We start from the raw sequence: 19,132 nt of genomic DNA on the forward strand, positions 1-19,132 counted from the left end.
CCCGCACATCTTTCGGACTGTGAGAGGAAACCGGAGCATCCGGAGGAAACCCACACAGACACGGGGAGAATGTGCAAATTCCACATAGTCAGTGTCCCGAGCCGGGAATCGAACCCGGGTCCCTGGAGCTGTGAGGCAGCAGTGCTAACCACTGTGCCGCCCTTCGAAGGGAAATGAATCTTCTACCTCAACACGTTCTTTCACTGTCCCTATATCTCTCGATTCCCTTAGTATTCAAAAATCTACCAGCCTCAGTCTTGGATACATTCAATGACGCAATATCCACTGTTCTCTGGAGTACAGAATTTGAACGATTCACAACCATCAGTGAAGAAGGGCTGAATGGCCTAGTCCTGTCTCTGATTTTCTATGTTCCTAAGTAATTTGACAGCATCTCAGTTTGATATTGCTGACCTTTCATAATGAAAATGTGAACCCTTATTCTATACTCCCCAGCCGAGGGAAACATCCGCCCAGCATAGACTGTGTTAGGCCCCTTAAGAATTCTCAATGCTTCAATTACATCATCCGTATCCTTCATATACAGACACTGTTATGTATATGCGTGCGTGTGTGCATGCATGTGTGTCTGTCTGAGTGTGTGTGTGTGTGCGTGTCTGTCTGAGTGTGTGTGTGCGCGCGCATGCATATGTGTGCATGCATATATGTGCATGCGTATGTGTGCGTGTGCATGCGTGCATGCGTGTGCATGCGTGCGTGCACATGTGCATAGGTGTGCACGTGCGAGTGCGAGTGCATGCGTGCTCGTGTGTGTGTATACTAAATGGCTGTGATACCGTTCAGTTTTGCAGTGAAATTTCTAGCAGCTAACGAATTATATTCAGAATTCTCGAGGGTGAATGACGGTAAGGAGAGACGTGAATTGGGTTTACCTTGGAGGAATCAGACTCTTTCATGACCATGTAGGGTTCAGCACACTCCCCAATGTCCCCCTGCTGCAGAACCTTTTCAAGCTGCAACGGGAAGAAGCACAGAACCATTCCAGATTAAATGGATCAAGAAAGATCAGCAACTTCGAAGGGAAATGAAAAAGGTAAATGGCAATGCAAGAATTTTAAATCTACAGCACGAACGGAATTTTAAAAATGATAGATGCTTCACTGGGAAGCTCCCTCCTTACCTTAATCACCAGGAATATGTCAGCGGAAGGATATGTTATGGAGAAGATGGTAGACCTGGCCAATGTTGATATGGCAACGTGGGGGATATGAGGGCGGAGCAAGCTCTTCATTTGGTCAGAATTCAAATCAAAATAGAAGTTTTCAGAAATCTACAGTGAATAGTAGAACAAAACACGCTGTTAGTTTACTCAGAGGGGTCCAAGCAACTCCATCCCAATTAGTGGCTAACCTCAAGGAGGGACGACACTAGGCGATTTGGACTCATGAACAGTGAACTGTTCTTCCACGTGACAATGTACAATACAATGTATGGGCTACAATATCTGGAAACACCCAATCTCGGCCGGCATGCATCTCGAACCGACAGTTACATCAGGTGATTACCGTGGGGTTGTGACTCTAAGTGTCCTGGTTACAAGTTAATTTCTCATATTTGGGTGAATGTTAGCATCTGCCAGCATTGCTTGCGTAGGGCGGCACGGTGGCACAGTGGCTAGCACTGCTGCCTCACAGCACCAAGAACCAGGATTCAATTCCAGCCTCAAGTGACTGAATAGAGATTGCATGTTCCTCAAGATGGTCCGGTTTCCTCCCACAGTCCAAAGATGTGTAGGTCAGGTGGATTGGCCATGCTAAATTGTGTATTAATGTCCAAAGATGTGTAGGTCAGGTGGATTGGCCATGCTAAATTGCCTATTAGTGTCCAAAGATGTGCAGGTTAGACGGATTGGTCATGTTAAATTGCCCCTTAGTGTCCCGGGATGTGCAGGTTAGGTGGATTAGCCATGTTAAATGTGTGGAGTTATAGGGAAAGGGTGGGGGAGAAGGCCTGGGTAATATAATATGTAGCAGAGAATGATAGCCAAGTTCCACACATGAGGGCGGCCTCAACCGGGTTCTTGGGTTCATGTCACACTATCTGTAACCCCCACAGCTTGCCTGGACTTGCAAAATCTCACTGGCTGTCCTGTTTGGAGACAATACACATCTCTTTAACCTGTGCTTAACGCTCTCTCCACTCACATTGTCTGTACCTTTAAGACTTGATTAGCTGTAAAGACTCGCATTCCAATCATTATTCTGTAAATTGAGTTTGTGTCTCTGTATGCCCTGTTTGGGAGCAGATCTCCCACTCCACCTGACGAAGGAGCAGTACGCTCTGAAAGCTAGTGGTGTTTGCTACCAAATAAACCTGTTGGATTTTAACCTGGTGTTGTTAGAATTCTTACTGTGTTTACCCCAGTCCAACGCCGGCATCTCCACATCATAATATAATATGTCACAGAGTTACTGCAAACTCGATGGTCGAATGGCCTCCTTCTGCACTGTAGGGATTCTATGATTAAGCTTTGTCAGTTGCCGGCTAGCCCAATTAAGTCAGGACTGCCCACATGGGAGCAGCAGCCTATCTTAAAGCAACAACTGACAATATCCCCAGAGGAAAGTTTCAAGACAGCTGAAGACAAAGTAACTTCATGATGAAGGTTACAGAGGAGACATTGCTTACATTAGGAAGCCAGATAATGAATGATCATTTCCTAGTCGATGAAAGATCAGGAGCATAATGGAGGCCGTTAGTGGGTGTGAAATCCAATAACAACATTCCTTTGCTCAGCAAATACTGATTCCCATCACCTTAACGCCGAATTCAGCCATCCGTCACTCTGATACAGAATAAAAAGGGCAGCACGGTGGCACAGTGGTTAGCACTGCTGCCTCACAGCGCCAGGGACCCAGGTTCGATTCCCGGCTTGGGTCACTGTCTGTGATGAGTCTGCACGTTCTCTGCGTGGGTTTCCTCCGGGTGCTCCGGTTTCCTCCCACAGTTTGAAAGACGTGCTGGTTAGGTGCATTGGCCGTGCTAAATTCTCCCTCAGTGTAACCCGAACAGGCGCCGGAGTGTGGCGACTAGGGGATTTTCACAGTAACTTCATTGCAGTGTTAATGTAAGCCTACTTGTGACTAATAAATAAATAATAACAATTTTAAAATGTGAAATACATACAGGAAGGAAGACCTTTGGAACATTCACTTACCTTTTTCTTTTCCTTCACGTCGTACAGGGCAAGAACCCCAAATATGGGCTCAATTTCAATTTCAAACCTTTGAGCAAAGAGAAGAGAACAAATCCATCAAGCAGAGGCAGACTTTCTGCGGCTGCACTGCATGAACAGCCAGAGTCCCTTGAATTAACAGAAACCCGATCAAATCCCAACACAGATTGGTAAGAAATTGAAGCACTTCTTATGCTGCAGTAATCACAGGGCAATATCCCTTCACAAAGGATCAAGCACACTATTATCTACTCACGTTACTAAGTGTGTTAATAGTGAATTCAATGTTGCTCAGATTTGATTTGATTTACTATTGTCACATGTATTGGGATACAGTGAAAAGTATTGTTTCTTGCACACTATACAAAGCCTACTGTTCATAGAGAAGGAAAGGAGAGAGTGCAGAATGTAGTGTTACAGTCATAGCTAGGGTGTAGAGAAAGATCAACTTAATGAGAGGTAGATCCATTCAAAAGTCTGACAGCAGCAGGGAAGAAGCTGTTCTTGAGTCGGTTGGTACGTGACCTCAGACTTTTATATCCTTTTTCCGACGGGAGAAGGTGGAAGAGAGAATGTCTGGGGTGCGTGGGGTCTTTGATTATGCTGCTGCTTTTCCGAGGCAGCGGGAAGTGTAGACAGAGTCAATGGATGGGGGGCTGGTCTGAGTGATGGACTGGGCTTCGTTTACGAATCTGTGTAGTGTGTCAACAGTGAATTTAATGTTGCTCAGTGTGTTAATGGTGAATTTAAGACATACAGGATTCTAGGGAACACACCATCCGAGAGCATAAAACGGCTCTCTCTCATACGTAAAGAGGTTCGGCTACTCAATCCAGATCATAGAATCATACAGGGTAGAAAAGGCCCTTCAGGTCTGCACCGACACGTGAAAAACACCTGTACATCATTGGACACTAAGGGGGCAATTTAGCATGGCCAATCCACCTAACCTGTACGTCTTTGGACACTAAAGGGCAATTTAGCATGGCCAATCCACCTAACCTGCACATCTTGGGACACTAAGGGGCAATTTAGCATGGCCAATCCACCTAACCTGTACATCTTTGGACACTAAGGGGGCAATTTAGCATGGCCAATCCACCTAACCTGCACATCTTGGGACACTAAGGGGCAATTTAGCATGGCCAATCCACCTAACCTGTACATCTTGGGACACTAAGGGGCAATTTAGCATGGCCAATCCACCTAACCTGCACATCTTGGAACAGTAAGTGCATTTTTGATGGTTTTAGTTTCCTTTTTGGTTTTTGCTCTGTACCCTAGGATTGGCCATGCTAAATTGTACCCTACTCTGTACCCTACCACAGACCACACCTTGGGCTAGATCCTAACCCTACTGTTGTTAAGCTAGCTGCTGGGGTGTGCGGGAGAGTGGCTTTGAGGTATTTCCTACCCTTTGGCCTCCGTCCCACTGAAGGAGCATTTCACCAGCGATCTGCACTTGCCTAACACCTTGGCACCTGAGATTTTTTTTCACTTCAGACATGTGGATGCGGAGTGCTCAAAAAATAAACACTTCTTAAACTGCTCTGCACACTTGTAGCATTGACTCCGCTTACTCACTTGGCCATATCCAAGCACACCTGCGATTTCACAATCCACAGGTTAATATGTACACAACCCCACTTTAATGTTCAACACAGTGCAGGAGGGCGTAACAAATCACTTCTGTGCTGTAAAAGGGCTCTACTCACTTCAACGACAGGCATTTTACAAGAATTCTTTGCCCGAAATGTTCTTTGGGGACTTCAGGAATACTGCACCGTTCAATCGCTTCATCCTGTGAAAAATACAATCGGCAAGTGAGCCCAGAAAACATCCAATCACTTTTTAAAATAAGAGATTCACGTGGCAAATGTTAACTTCGTCCATTACCAGCTTGCTATCGGCAGGTTCTATTTTTTAAGGCAAAAGCAGCACCAACTATCAATTAAATAGCCCGTGTCTGCTGTTGTCCAACAGGATTTGGTACAACTGTCGGCAAGCTTTTCCCATTGATAAAAGCAAATTACTGCGGATGCTGGAATCTGAAACCAAAAGAGAAAGTGCTGGAAAATCTCAGCAGGTCTGGCAGCATCTGTAAGGAGAGAAAAGAGGTAATGTTTCGAGTCCAGATGACCCTTTGTCAAAGCACTGCTGCCTCACAGCGCCAAGGACCTGGGAAACGTCAGCTATTTTCTCTCCTTACAGACGCTGCCAGGCCTGCTGAGATTTTCCAGCATTTTCTCTTTTGGTTTTACCATTGATGCTTAGATCAAGAGATGATGGGGAGTTGCCGGCGTTGGACTGGGGTGGGCACAGTAAGTAGTCTCACAACACCAGGTTAAAGACGAACAGGTTTATGTGGTAGCACGAGCTTTCAGAGTGTTGCCCCTTCATCAGGTGAGACCCGTGCTACCAAATAAGCCTGTTGGACTTTAACCTGGTGTTGTGTGACTACTTACTAGATCAAGAAAGAGAGAGAGAGTCGAGTTTCGGGCTCAACATCTGTGACGAGAACCATTTCTGAGCTAACCAGCAAGTGTGGGTCAGAATTTACAAAGTATTCCCGATCAATGATTTGCTGGTTGCATTTAGAAGTTAGCAATTAGAAGTATTTATCCATTACATAGGGCTTTGTATCGCGCAGAATTATCATCCAATGCCAAAGGTTGCATATTTAGAAATAACAGTGCCTCCCAGTCATCCTATTCCAGAACAAACATAATGACATTCAACAGGGCTACAAATCACAGGAACTAAAAACCTGACAGTCCAAAATCTGGGATAATATTACAGGGACAGGGATGGGGGGGGATGTACATTTTGAAATATTATCCCAGATTTTGGACTGTCAGGTTTTGGACATTATCCTCCAAAGGGAATTCCTTTCATCCTCTCTGCTGTCTGTGCTGCTTTGCCTTCCCCCCCGGGGGGGCGGGGGGGGGGGGGGGGGGGGGGATGGAGAAGAGGAGTGATGTGACTGTCCCTGGGAGGGGGGAGGAGGGGGAGGGAGGGATCGGCCGCAGACTGGCAGCGCCGCCCCACCGTCCCCCCCACCCCCAGGGGCAGACACGTCACTCCCCTTCTCCATCCCCCCCTCCCCCCAGGGGAGACACAGCATTCCCCTTCTCCACGATGGTGGAGGGAGACCAGCGATCAAGCTAGGTCGGGGGTGTGTCTCCCAGGGGGGTCCGATCCGGGGTGGGCTGCCAGTGTGGTTCACGGGGGTGTGGGGGGGGGGGGGTGTCCGCAAAGGATGGTGGGGGGGGGCGGGATTGGCTTCGGCGGTTCCCCTGCTGAATTGGAGTCCCAGTCGGACTTTTATTTAGCAGGTCGTTTAATGCGCGGGCGTGAAATGGGTCGCAACCTGGTAAAGTTGGATTCGTCGGTAAAGTTGGGTGCGAGCTTCATTAAGTCGATTTGAATGCATGCAAATACTTTTAAATCGTCGCGCCGGCCGATTCGGGTGCGCGCCAGACCCGCGCCCGGATCGGGGCTCGGTAAAGACGCGATCTGCCATGAGTCGGGTGCAGATCGCGTTTTAGGCCCGACACCCAACTTTACCGCGATTTCGCGCCCGTTTTAAAATCGGGCCCCCCTGGCTGGCAACAATATCTGAAACAATATTTAGGAGGCTCCCTGGGTACTGATCAGTGTTACCTGTGGAAAAGTTCACAGATGCGGGCAGCACGGTGGCACAGTGGTTAGCACTGCTGCCTCACAGCATTAGGGACCTGGGTTCAATTCCCGGCTTGGGTCACTGTCTGTGTGGAATTTGCACATTCTCCCTGCGTCTGCGTGGGTTTCCTCCGGGTGCTCCGGTTTCCTCCCACAGTCCAAAGATGTGCGAGTTAGGTGGATTGGCCATGCTAAATTGCCTCTTAGTGTCAGGGGGACTAGCCAGGGTAAATGCATGGGGTTGTGGGGATAGGGCGTGGGTGGGATTGTGGCCAGTGCAGACTCGATGGGCCAAATGGCCTCCTTCTGCACTGTAGGGATTCTACGATCTATGCATTTCCTGTATGGAGGGAAGGACAAGTTATTTCATCCACAAGGTGGTGCTAAAATTCCAAATAGTTTTAAACTCTTATTATAGTCTAGTTATAATTCCAAATAGTTATAAAAATGGGACTCAGACCAACTAGACCCTGTTCAACATTTGCATAAAGGTATTGTATCATAAACGTTATGCAAAGCATCAGGTGACAGGAAGCTAAACTCAAAGGTGTGCAGAGCAGTTTAAAAAGTGGCATTTCTGATGGCTTCAGTTTCCCTTTTGGTCTTCGCACTCGGCACCTTGCCACGGACCACACCTTAGACTAAAAGCTCCTAACCCTACTGTTGTTAAGCAAGATGCTTGGGCGTGCAGGAGAGTGGCTTTGGGATATTTCCTGCCCTTTGGACTCTGCCCCACCGGTTTCACCGGTGATCAAACGGATCCGCGCCCGGCAGCCGCGCTCCAGCGCGCCCATACGCCAGTGATCTGTACTTTCCTAACATCTTGGCCGAGGTCAGGCACAGGCCTAATTGAGGCCACATGTTGGTGCGCCTCTCTGGCTGTTTCGATGTGAATTCTGTCAGTAATCATCCTTCAAAAATGAATGGCGTCTTCCAAGTAAAACTAGGAAAGAATAACAGCTGCTTTCCAAAGATATTCAGTAAACAAATCACACAGGCTGAATGGAATGACTGGAAAGATTTTAAGTGGAGTATCAGGGAATCCCTACAGTGCAGGAGGAGGCCATCCAGCCCATCAAGTCTGTACCAGCTGTCCAACAGACCCTATCCCCGTAACCCAACATATTTACCCCACTAATCCTCCTAACCTACACATCTTGGGATATTAAGGGGCAATTTAGCATGGCCAATCCACACATCTTTGGACTGTGGCAGGAAACCAGAGCACCCGGAGAAAACCCACGCAGACACGGGGAGAACGTGCAAACTCCATACAGACAATCATCCAAGGCTGGAATCGAATCCAGGTCACCGTGAGGCAGCAGTGCTAACCACCGTGCCGCCGTAGCTTCCTCTGGTCAATACAATCCCATTAAAATAAACTAATGTGAAATTGCCGACTTTCAAGTGGGATTTGATGGCTGTCAAAGATCCTGATGGCTCAGCGGGTAAGTGGCATTATGAAACTGAGTCATGTAGGCCAGAAATATCCCAAGTAGTAACCTGCTCTTGTGCTGCGTTAGTTGATCTTAGTCAGCTAAAGGCTTCAGCTGCCCTCAGTGGCCTCAGGTTTGGCTGGGGAGGGGAGTCCTGTTCCCAATCACTATCCTTCCGACAAGTCGTATTGAATAGGTGCACAGATACCAGGTCAGGAACTCGACAGGGCTGCACTCAGATGACCCACAGGGTGAAATACCCAGCTGACGTTTGACATCTGGCCCTCAGGTGAAGAATGTCTACTTGGACAAAGCCCTTGAAGGCTGCTAATGGTCACAGATCTGAAACCAGTGATTTGATTTGATTTATTATTGTCACATGTACTAACATGCAGTGAAAAGTCTTGCTTCTTCCCTTCAGTGTCTTCAGGAGAGGGGTAGCAAAATTAACCCGCAGAGCTGCCATTTCACAGAATCGTGGAACAGCATCGCACAAAGATGTGCGGGTTAGGTTGATTGGCCGTGCTAATTGCCCCTGAGATGCATAGGTTAGAGGGATTAGCGGGTAAATGTGTAGAGATAAGGGGGTAGGTCCTGGGTGGGATTGTGGTCGGTGCAGACTCGATGGGCCAGGTGGCCTCTTTCTGCACTGCAGGGTTTCTATGATTCTATGATTCACGAGAGGCCGCCATTCGGCCAATAGAATCTGCTCCAACTTCTTCGGAAAGGAATCCAGCCCACTCATACAATCCCTACAGTGCAGAAGGAGGCCATTCAGCCCATCAAAGTCTGCACCGACCACAGTCCCACCCAGGCCCTATTCCCGTAACCCCACATATTTACCCTGCTAATCTCCTGACACTAGGGTCAATTTCCCATGGCCAATCCACCTAACCCGCACATCTTTGGACTGTGGGAGGAAACCGGAGCACCTGGAGGAAACCCACGCAGACACGGGGAGAATGTGCAAACGCCACACAGACAGTGACCCGAGGCTGGAATTGAACCCGGTTCTGTGGCGCTGTGAGACATCGATGCTAACCACTGTGCCACCCCACTCTTTCCCGCAAGCCTTCAATTTTTTTATCTTAGAAATATTTATCCACTTTCCTCTGGCAAGCGAATCTGGTTCCATCCTGCCATCAGTATTTGTCAGTAATCTGTTAGCAGAGTTTAAAGGGATGTAAAGTTGTACGAACTGAGCAATAGCGTGATGGGAAAATTGGTCAACTATTTGGTACAATATAAGAACGGCTGACCAAGCTATTTCAAAATGCCAGACTCCTGTAAGACTTAATAAGGCTGACTCCGTATAACTTAAGGCTGTATGGGTAAGACAAGATAAGGTCAGAGATGAAGGAGACACCGACCTTTTTCTGTTCCAAAGGACAAGATAAGGGTATGAATGATGAGACAAAGAGTTCTAGGAGGTCAGCAAGTTATGACATGATTAATGACATTGCTTATGATTCTATTACTAATCAAATTCCTGAATATGCTCTGGTCACACAAACTGATAATGATTATGTATAAATACTGAACTGATTCTTTGCGTAATTGCGGACTTGTGGAAGAATCAGCAGTTGAACCAACTGATCTCTGACCCCAAGTTTCAGCCATATACTGCATGCAGTTATTAATAAATAAATGCTTGTTATATTGACAAAACGAATTTTGTAGAGTCTATCTTTCACAGTCAAGAAGCAGGAAAAGTTTCTACTTCAGCAGGGATGCAGAGACTGACCACTGACATTTATACAGACCCAACCTCAACCCCAACTCCGCAACAATTGCTTTACCTCGTCAGGCGGTGGGAAGAGAGCCAACACTTCCCTATGTCGGTTCTCTTTCCGCTGCTCCCCATTGTGCCTATCCACTTCTTCAATGGCCGTGCGCTCCAGCAGGCTGGGCAGCAGCACGTCGGCGGTGGAATTCTTCAGGTCAAAGATACTGGAGGCCCAGCTGCCCCGTGGCGTGTCGTCCAAAGATACTGACCTTCGCTTCAACTCATCCTACCAGCAAAAGGGGAACAAAAGTCATTTGCAGCTTTTATTTATAAAGTATTGCTCCTCATCTCCCCCCACCATCCCGACCACCACCAGTGTCAAGCACCATTCCCTATCCAAGGCAGCAGGTTTAGCTTAGTTTACTTATTTGTGTCACAAGTCGGCTTCCATTAACACTGCAATGAAGTTACTGTGAAAATCCCCTAGTCGCCACACTCCGGCGCCTGTTTGGGTACCCGTCCTACCAGCAAAAGGGGAACAAGTCATTTGCAGCTTTTACTTGTAAAGTATTGCTCCTCATCCCCCCCATTTCTGACCTGTTCGGGTACACTGAGGGAGAATTTAGCATGGCTAGTGCACCTAACCAACACGTCCTTTGGAGTGTGGGAGGAAACCGGAGCACCAAGGGGGAAACCCACGCAGACACGGGGAGAATGTGCAGACTCAACACAGACAGTGACCCAAGCCGGGAACCGAACCTGGCTGTTTGTGCCACCATGCCACCCACAGCTGAAACAATGGTTAAAAAAAAAAGGCTGGACAACAATATCTAGAAATGTAAACTTTCACACTCCAGGCATCAGGACTGAGGGGCGATAGAATCATATATTACACAACGCCATTCAGTCATTGTGCATGCACTGGGTTTTCTAACAGTTATTCAATTAGTCTAACTCCCCTACCCTTTTCACATGGCTATGCAAATTTTCAGATGTTATCCAATTCACTTTTGAAAGCTAGACCTGAAACATCAAAGCTGTCCCTCGCTCAGTGCTAACTGACTTCCACAGCTTTTCACAGGATATATTCCACTTGTAACTGAATGATTTGGCATGAGTTTAAACTCCCGACAGCTGCGGTATTTTATTGCCTCGAAACGGATGCGTAACCTCCTCCAGCAACTGCACAACCACTCCTGCTTCAGCTGCTACTCCAAGGTGTGCAGCAGAAGGGCGCAAAACTTTCCTCACAGTCTTGTAAATGTAAGTCTTTGCTAGCTCCCTGAATGATGGTCTGATTCAGGTGTGGAATTTGCATATATATATATATGAACATACAAATTAGCAGCAGGAATAGACCATCTGGCCCCTCGAGTCTGCTCCGTCATTTGATAAGATCATGGCTGATCTGATTGTAGTCTAAACTCAAGTTTTCTGTCTATCTCCTGTACTGTCTGATTCCCTGGTCAGTCAAGAATCTATCTAGATCAACCTTAAAAATATTCAATGACCATACCTCCACTGCCCCCTGGGGAAACAAATTCCACAGACTCACAACCCTCAAGAGAAAGAAATTCCGCTCATCTCTGCCATAAATGGAAGATCCCTCTTTTTTTTTTAAATTCTAGTCTCCCCCATAAGGGGAAACATTCTCTCAGCATCCGCCCAGTCAAACTCCCACAGGAATGTTTCTGTTTAAATAAGATCATCTTCTAAACTCCAATGGATACATACAGTCCCGACCTTTCTTCATAAGATAACCCCTTCAGCCAAGACGTGGAGATGCCGGCGTTGGACTGGGGTGGGCGCAGTAAGAAGTCTCACAACACCAGGCTAAAGTCCAACAGGTTTATTTGGAATCACGAACTTTCGGAGCGCTGCCCCTTCATCAGATGAGTCACTCTCTGTGGAAGGAGCAGCGCTCTGAAAGCTCGTGATTCCAAATAAACCTGTTGGACTTGAACCTGGTGTTGTGAGACTTCTTACTGTCTTTCAGCTGAGGAATCAGTCGAGTGAGCCTTCTCTGAACTGCTTCAAGTGCAAGCACTATTTTTCCTTTCTTAAGTAAGGAGACCAAAACTGTGCACGGTACTCCAGATGTGGTCTCACCAAAGCCCTGTACAATTGTACAAAAACTTCCCCACTTTTATACTCAATTCTCTTTACAATAAACGACAACATTCATTTGCCTTCCCAATCACTTGCTGTAATTGCACGCTAGTGTTTTGCGATTTTTGTGGAACTTGCCCTCAGGTTGCACTCAAAAGTGGATCCAAGCATTGAACTAACGAAACATTTAACCATCCTTCTTCCTTCCTAAATACCTGATCGTCCTGATTCCCTCGGTCATCAACAACTTCATCAGACTCAAAGACCTGCTTGGGCAGTCCTCGCTGCCTCTCTCGCTGCTTCTCCAACGTGTTGGGGTTAAACGCAGTGCTCAGCTTCTGGTACCTGTTCCCAAATAACAAAAAAATAAACGGTTATGAGAACAGGAGAAGGGAACAGTCAAGGGATTTCCTCAGAGCCTGTGTATAAGGGATATGGGGATAAAGCAGGGGAGTGGGATAAAGCAGAATGCTCCTTCAGCAGGCCAGTGCAGACTTGATGGGCCAAATGGCCTTCTTCTGCACTATAAGCGTGGGTCAATGATCGTATCTCATCCTTGACTTCTCTGAAGTATGAGGAACTTAGAGAGGCAAGATCGCGATCAAGCGGATTAAGACTAAGGAGAGTTTTAGCCACTGTTTTATTTGGGTTGACTGATCATGGATTGGAAATCGTTCGCAGACATTCAGGTAAAAGGGAACCTGTCGATCATTGCTGTCTCAACACAAGAACAGCTATAGTGATGAAGCTGAGTACAGTCAGGGTCATATGTCACTAGCAGTAAATGTTGAGGTGCAAGGTTCTTGACTCACTGGGAAAATAATATTGAAGAATTATTGCAAAATTTGAAATAATAAAAAATTAGTTTTAACTGAATTATTAGACGTTGGAGCCACCACAACAGCACCACTAACACTGTCTGCCTGTACACTCTAGAATCTGGGATTGCACAAGGTGCAACAATATGCCAATCTCTCAACCTGAACATGCATTTTATTGAGGTCAAAATGATGACAGGTGAAAACACAGGAGTGTTCACTTTCAAATTAACATCTGTACATTCACAAATCAATGGTTCAGCCTTTTGAGTTTCAACACTTTACTGATACAAAATAGTAGTATAAGGGGGGTGGATACAGAGGGGAGAGCCCCCCCCTCCCCCCTCCCCCACCTTCACTGCTTTCCCTCATCCTGCAGTATAAATATCTCCCACTTTCTATGTCTTTTAGCTTTGACAAAGGGTCATCCGGACTCGAAACGTCAGCTCTTTTCTCTCCTTACAGATGCTGCCAGACCTGCTGAGATTTTCTCTTTTGGTTTCATAGAGTCATAGAAACATAGAGGTTTACAGCATGGAAACAGGCCCTTTGGCCCAACTTGTCCATGTCGCCTCTTTTTTTAACCCCTAAGTTAGTCCCAATTGCCCGCGTTTGGCCCATATCCCTCTATACCGATCTTACCCATGTAACTATCCAAATGCTTTTTAAAAGACAAAATTGTACCCGCCTCTACTACTACCTCTGGCAGCTTGTTCCAGACACTCACCACCCTCTGTGTGAAACAATTGCCCCTCTGGACCCTTTTGTATCTCTCCCCTCTCACCTTAAACCTATGCCCTCTAGTTTTAGACTCCCCTACCTTTGGAAAAAGATATTGATTATCGAGCTGATCTATGCCCCTCATTATTTTATAGACCTCTATAAGATCACCCCTAAGCCTCCTACGCTCCAGAGAAAAAAGTCCCAGTCTATCCAGCCTCTTCTTATAACTCAAACCATCAAGACCCTGTAGCATCCTAGTAAATCTTTTCTGCACTCTTTCTAGTTCAATAATATCCTTTCTATAATAGTACACAGTATTCCAAGTGTGGCCTTACCAATGTCTTGTACAACTTCAACAAGACATCCCAACTCCTGTATTCAATGTTCTGACCAATGAAACTAAGCATGCCGAATGCTTTTTTCACCATTCTGTCCACCTGTGACTCCACTTTCAAGGAGCTATGAATCTGAACCCTCGATCACTTTGTTCTATAATTCTCCCCAACACTCTACCATTAACTGAGTAAGTCCTGCCCTGGTTCGATCAACCAAAATGCATCACCTCGCATTTATCTAAATTAAACTTCATCTGCCATTCATCCAATGGCCCAATTGATCAAGATCCCGGTTGCAATCCTAGATAACCTTCTTCGCTGTCCACTATGCCACCAATCTTGGTGTCATCTGCAAACTTACTAACCATGCCTACTAAATTCTCATCCAAATCATTAATATAGATGACAAATAACAGTGGAACCAGCATCAATCCCTGAGGCACACCTGCTGGTCACAGGCCTCCAGTTTGAAAAACAACCCTCTACAACCACCCTCTGTCTTCTGTCATCAAGCCAATTTTGTATCCATTTGGCTACCTCACCCTGGATCCCGTGAGATTTAACTTTATGCAACAACCTACCATGCGGTACCTTGTCAAAGGCCATGCTAAAGTCCATGTAGACAACAACTGCACTGCCCTCATCTACCTTCTTGGTTACCCCTTCAAAAAACTCAATCAAATTTGTGAGACATGATTTTCCACTCACAGAGCCATGCTGACTGTCCCTAATCAGTCCTTGTGTCTCTAAATGCCTGTAGATCCTGTCTCTCAAAATACCTTGTAACAACTTACCCACCACAGATGTGAGGCTCACCAGCCTGTAGTTTCCAGGCTTTTCCCTGCAGCCCTTCTTAAACAAAAGGCACAACATTTGACACCCTCCAATCTTCAGGCACTAGCCTTTCAGATTCCAGCATCCACAGTAATTTGGTAGTATAAGGGTCTGGCACATACAGGGTTAATGTGGGACTCGGTACTGTACCGCCCACACAGTGAGGGAAGAAGGCAAAAGAAAAAATGCTGGAAAATCTCAGCAGGTCTGGCAGCATCTGTAGGGAGAGGGAAGAGCTGACGTTTCAAGTCCAGATGACCCTTTGTCAAAGAAACGTCAGCTCTTTTCTCTCCTTACAGATGCTGCCAGACCTGCTGTGATTTTCCAGCATTTTCTCTTTTGGTTTCAGATTCCAGCATCCGCAGCAATTTGCTTTTATCCAGAAGAAAGAAGACTTAGGGTCAGTGTTGTGTTAAGCAGAGACCAGGCATGGAGATAGCTCCTTGCCTCTACCCTTTAATGGATGTAAGTATATAGCTACAACTAGTTAATAAGGACTTGCTTTTAACCTACTGAAGACAACAAAATCCTCTTCAAGTGACACCGTTCTATAATCAACACCCGCCCCACAAAAAGATGGACTGGAGCCAGGCCTTGAAGCAAAGGGCATTTATTCTCCCATCCCATTGCTGCTCTCTTCAATTTCCTCCAAAAAGTTATCTGGCCATCTAACTTCCTCAGTGCAGCATATCAGCAACAAACAGGCAGAGCAAACTCAAAACAAAACTACAAAAGGTAAATCACAACAAACCCACTTTCTGTGGACAATAACCCAGTCTTCGGTGTAGATCTGTACTGCGTCCCTCACACGAGGGTCCATTCCCCTGAAAAAAGATCAAATATTTCGTATAAATACAGTAGCGACAGACATCCCATTTGGTCTGGGTGAATACATTGAGTTGGATTTTCCGGCCTTCTCCATCGGCGGGGTCTTCCGGTCATGCCGAAAGCAACCCCCCTGCCCAGGGGTGGGACGAGCCATACAGAATGCCGCGTAAAGCTCAGCGGAACTGAAAGATTCCACTGGCGGCCAATGGCAAGTTGCCTCCACCGCTGGAAGACACACTGCCGGGTGGGGGGGGGAGTGGAGCTGGGTGGGGGGACTGGGGAGATTGGGGTGGGTGGTGTGGGGGGGGGGGGCGGTGCAGCGGAAATCCCGGCCCTAATCTTTTTCGGAGAACACCTATCTATCAAGACAATGCTCCAGCTGGAGCTTAAAATTACCAGTTTTTCTTCGGAAGGAACTCTTCAAATGCAGACAATAAAAATATAACAAAACTTACTCCAACTTATAAATCAAAGGAAGGGTTTAATAAAGGAACTTCATTACTCCAAACTTGGGTCCTCGCCCTAGGCCACTCCAAGCTCCCCACAATTCCAAACAGGTTCTTATTTACAGTGAGTCAGCTGACTATTACATCATTCTGGAATTGGTTCCATGGTTTACTGGGTCAGCTGACGCTCACAGTTTGTTACCATTGATCATATTGCATCCAATACAAAGTTGTCAGCAGTTAGATTCAGACAACCAGGCCTTCACTCATCAGGTCTTTTAACCGAATAACCTCCTAAAGCACTGGTTCTGTGCAACTGGGAGGCCAACAGTTGATTTCCAATCTTTGATATTACAGCACGAGGTCCTTTCAGAGGGCAATTTGTGACACCTAATTTAGCTTCAACTTCTTGAACTGTTGGGGTAGTCATCCCATCAAGTGGCCTCTTCCCTTTCTACAGATAAAGGCCTATCATATAAGCCAGTTTGCTTCAACAATTTACAGTGATATAATGTGGCACGGTGGCACAGTGGTTAGCACTGCTGCCTCACAGCGCCAGAGACCTGGGTTCAATTCCTGGCTCGGGTCACTGTCTGTGTGGAGTTTGCATGTTCTCCCCGTGTCTGCGTGGGCTTCCTCCGGTTTCCTTCCACAGTCCAAAGATGTGCGGGTTAGGTGCACTGGCTATGTTAAATTGCCCCTTAGTGTCCCGGGATGTGTAGATTAGAGGGATTCGTGGAATAAATATACCGGTATAGGGCCTAGGTGGGATTGTTGTCAGTGCAGACTCGAGGGGCCAAATGGCCTCCTTCTGCACTGTAGGGATTCTAATAAGATTAAACATCCCAGGACACTTCACAGGAGTGATCATCAAATAAAAATTTGCATCGAGCCACGTAAGACAGCTGACTAACACCTTGATTAAAGTTAGGTTTTAAGGAGCATCTTAAAGGAGTGAGAGAGATAGAGAGGCGGATACATTGAGGGAACAAACACCAGAGTTTGGGGCCTCAGCAGCTGAAGGCACAGCCACCAATGGTGGAGTCATCAAAATCAGGGGTGAGCAAAGAGCCAGAACTGAAGCAGCACAGACATCTCGGTGTTGTCGCGTTGGAGAAGGATAGGGAGCAAGATATATTGCTAATGTGTTGAACAGAAGAGAGATGAGCCATGCCAGGGCCAAGAAGAAATAAATCTGCCACCAGCTGGCTAGCCCTACTTCAGCTGGGTTCCTGCTGCTGGTTGATCCAGTGCCAAAGAGAGCAGGTGTAGAGCATTCAGTCTCCCTATGTCCCTATGCTGGCAGGGAGACATGGGTTGGCTAACCAGTGGAATTTTAATTTTTGTTCCACGACCCAAGGCTTTAAGTACAGATGTGTAGGAATACTCACACTTCCTCGGGAACCCCAGGCTCCACAGTCCGACATTCCCGAGGCTCGTACACTACTTCTATGTCGTCTGCAGGGAACTCGAACAGTTCTCGGAGTGGGCCTGGTTCTGGGGCTGGGGGATGTGTTGTCAGGTACTCCTCAAAGTCCACGGGTTCCACCACTTCAGAAAGGGGTACCTGTGAGGAATGGCAAATATAATGTCACTGGGATTTCAGCAAAGTGCAACATTGGTGTGTGAAGTTATCATATTGTCCACCCCTGATGACAAATACCGATCAGTGCAATGGTAGCTTAAGTTTGTAAGAAAAGGGGCTGAGGTATTTTTGTCATGATGTGGAGATGCCGGCGTTGGACTGGGGTAAACACAGTAAGAAGTTTAACAACACCAGGTTAAAGTCCAACAGGTTTATTTGGTAGCAAAAGCCACACAAGCTTTCGGAGCTGCAAGCCCCTTCTTCAGGTGAGTGGGAATTCTGTTCACAAACAGAGCTTATAAAGACACAGACTTAATTTACATGAATAATGGTTGGAATGCGAATACTTACTCACACTGTAGTGTACTGTAGTGTTAGGTAAGTATTCGCATTCCAACCATTATTCATGTAAATTGAGGTTGTGTCTTTATATGCTCTGTTTGTGAACAGAATTCCCACTCACCTGAAGAAGGGGCTTGCAGCTCCGAAAGCTTGTGTGGCTTTTGCTACCAAATAAACCTGTTGGACTTTAACCTGGTGTTGTTAAACTTCTTACTGTATTTTTGTCACGCAGGGGTACTAAGGTTTACAGAACCAAGACAGTTAGATGGAGATTATACAGATCAGCCATTATCTAACTGAACAATGGAGCAGGTTCGACGGTCTGAATGTCTAGAATGCATTATTGTGGGGAAACAACTTGATCAGTACTCTGACAAAGGATAATCCAGACTTGAAACATTAGCTCTGTTGTCTCTCCACAGATGCTGTCAGACCTGCATCATGGTGGTACAGTGGTTAGCACTGCTGCCTCACAGCACCAGGGGCCCGGATTCGATTCCAGCCTTGGAGTTTGCACATTCCCCCCGTGTCTGCGTGGGTTTCCTCCGGGTGCTCCGGTTTCCACCCACACTCCAAAGATTTACAGGTTAGGTTGATTGGCCATGCTAAATTGCCCCTTAGTGTCCCAAGATGTGTAGGTTAGGGGGATTAGTGGGGTAAACGCATGGGGTTACAGCGAGGGTCTGGGTGATTTGATTTGATTTATTATTGTCACATGTATCAGCGTACAGTGAAAAGTATTGTTTCTTGTGTGCTATGCAGACAAAGCATACTGTTCATAGAGAAGGAAAGGAGAGAGTGCAGAATGTAGTGTTACAGTCAGAGCTAGGGTGTAGAGAAAGATCAACTTAGTGCGAGGTAGGTCCGTTCAAAAGTCTGGTGGCGGCAGGGAAGAAGCAAGCTGTTCTTGAGTTGGTTGGTATGTGACCTCAGACTTTTGTCTTTTTCCCGATGGAAGAAGGTTGAAGGGAGAATGTCCGGGGTGCGTGGGGTCCTTAATTATGCTGACTGCTTTTCCAAGGCAGCAGGAAGTATAGACAGGGTCAATGGACGGGAGGCTGGTTTGCGTGATG

The 19,132-nt window shown here is 46.6% G+C and overlaps 1 protein-coding gene across 6 annotated transcripts in view; it reads right to left on the reverse strand.

The window, feature by feature from the left end:
• The window catches only part of dock6 (dedicator of cytokinesis 6), a 226,535-nt gene that overhangs the window by 138,124 nt on the left and 69,279 nt on the right, over positions 1–19,132 (reverse strand). For all 6 annotated transcript variants that reach the window (XM_078234904.1, XM_078234903.1, XM_078234901.1 and 3 more), the window contains exons 3-10: positions 17,524–17,699; positions 15,614–15,682; positions 12,364–12,493; positions 10,113–10,325; positions 4,912–4,997; positions 3,179–3,245; positions 1,142–1,291; positions 894–974 (exon numbers count right to left, since the gene is read on the reverse strand). In XM_078234904.1, coding sequence (XP_078091030.1) covers positions 894–974; positions 1,142–1,291; positions 3,179–3,245; positions 4,912–4,997; positions 10,113–10,325; positions 12,364–12,493; positions 15,614–15,682; positions 17,524–17,699 — 972 coding nt within the window. The remainder of the gene's footprint in view (positions 1–893; positions 975–1,141; positions 1,292–3,178; positions 3,246–4,911; positions 4,998–10,112; positions 10,326–12,363; positions 12,494–15,613; positions 15,683–17,523; positions 17,700–19,132) is intronic.

This window comes from Mustelus asterias, chromosome 19 (genome assembly GCF_964213995.1).
Source record: "Mustelus asterias chromosome 19, sMusAst1.hap1.1, whole genome shotgun sequence".
NCBI lineage: Eukaryota > Metazoa > Chordata > Chondrichthyes > Carcharhiniformes > Triakidae > Mustelus > Mustelus asterias.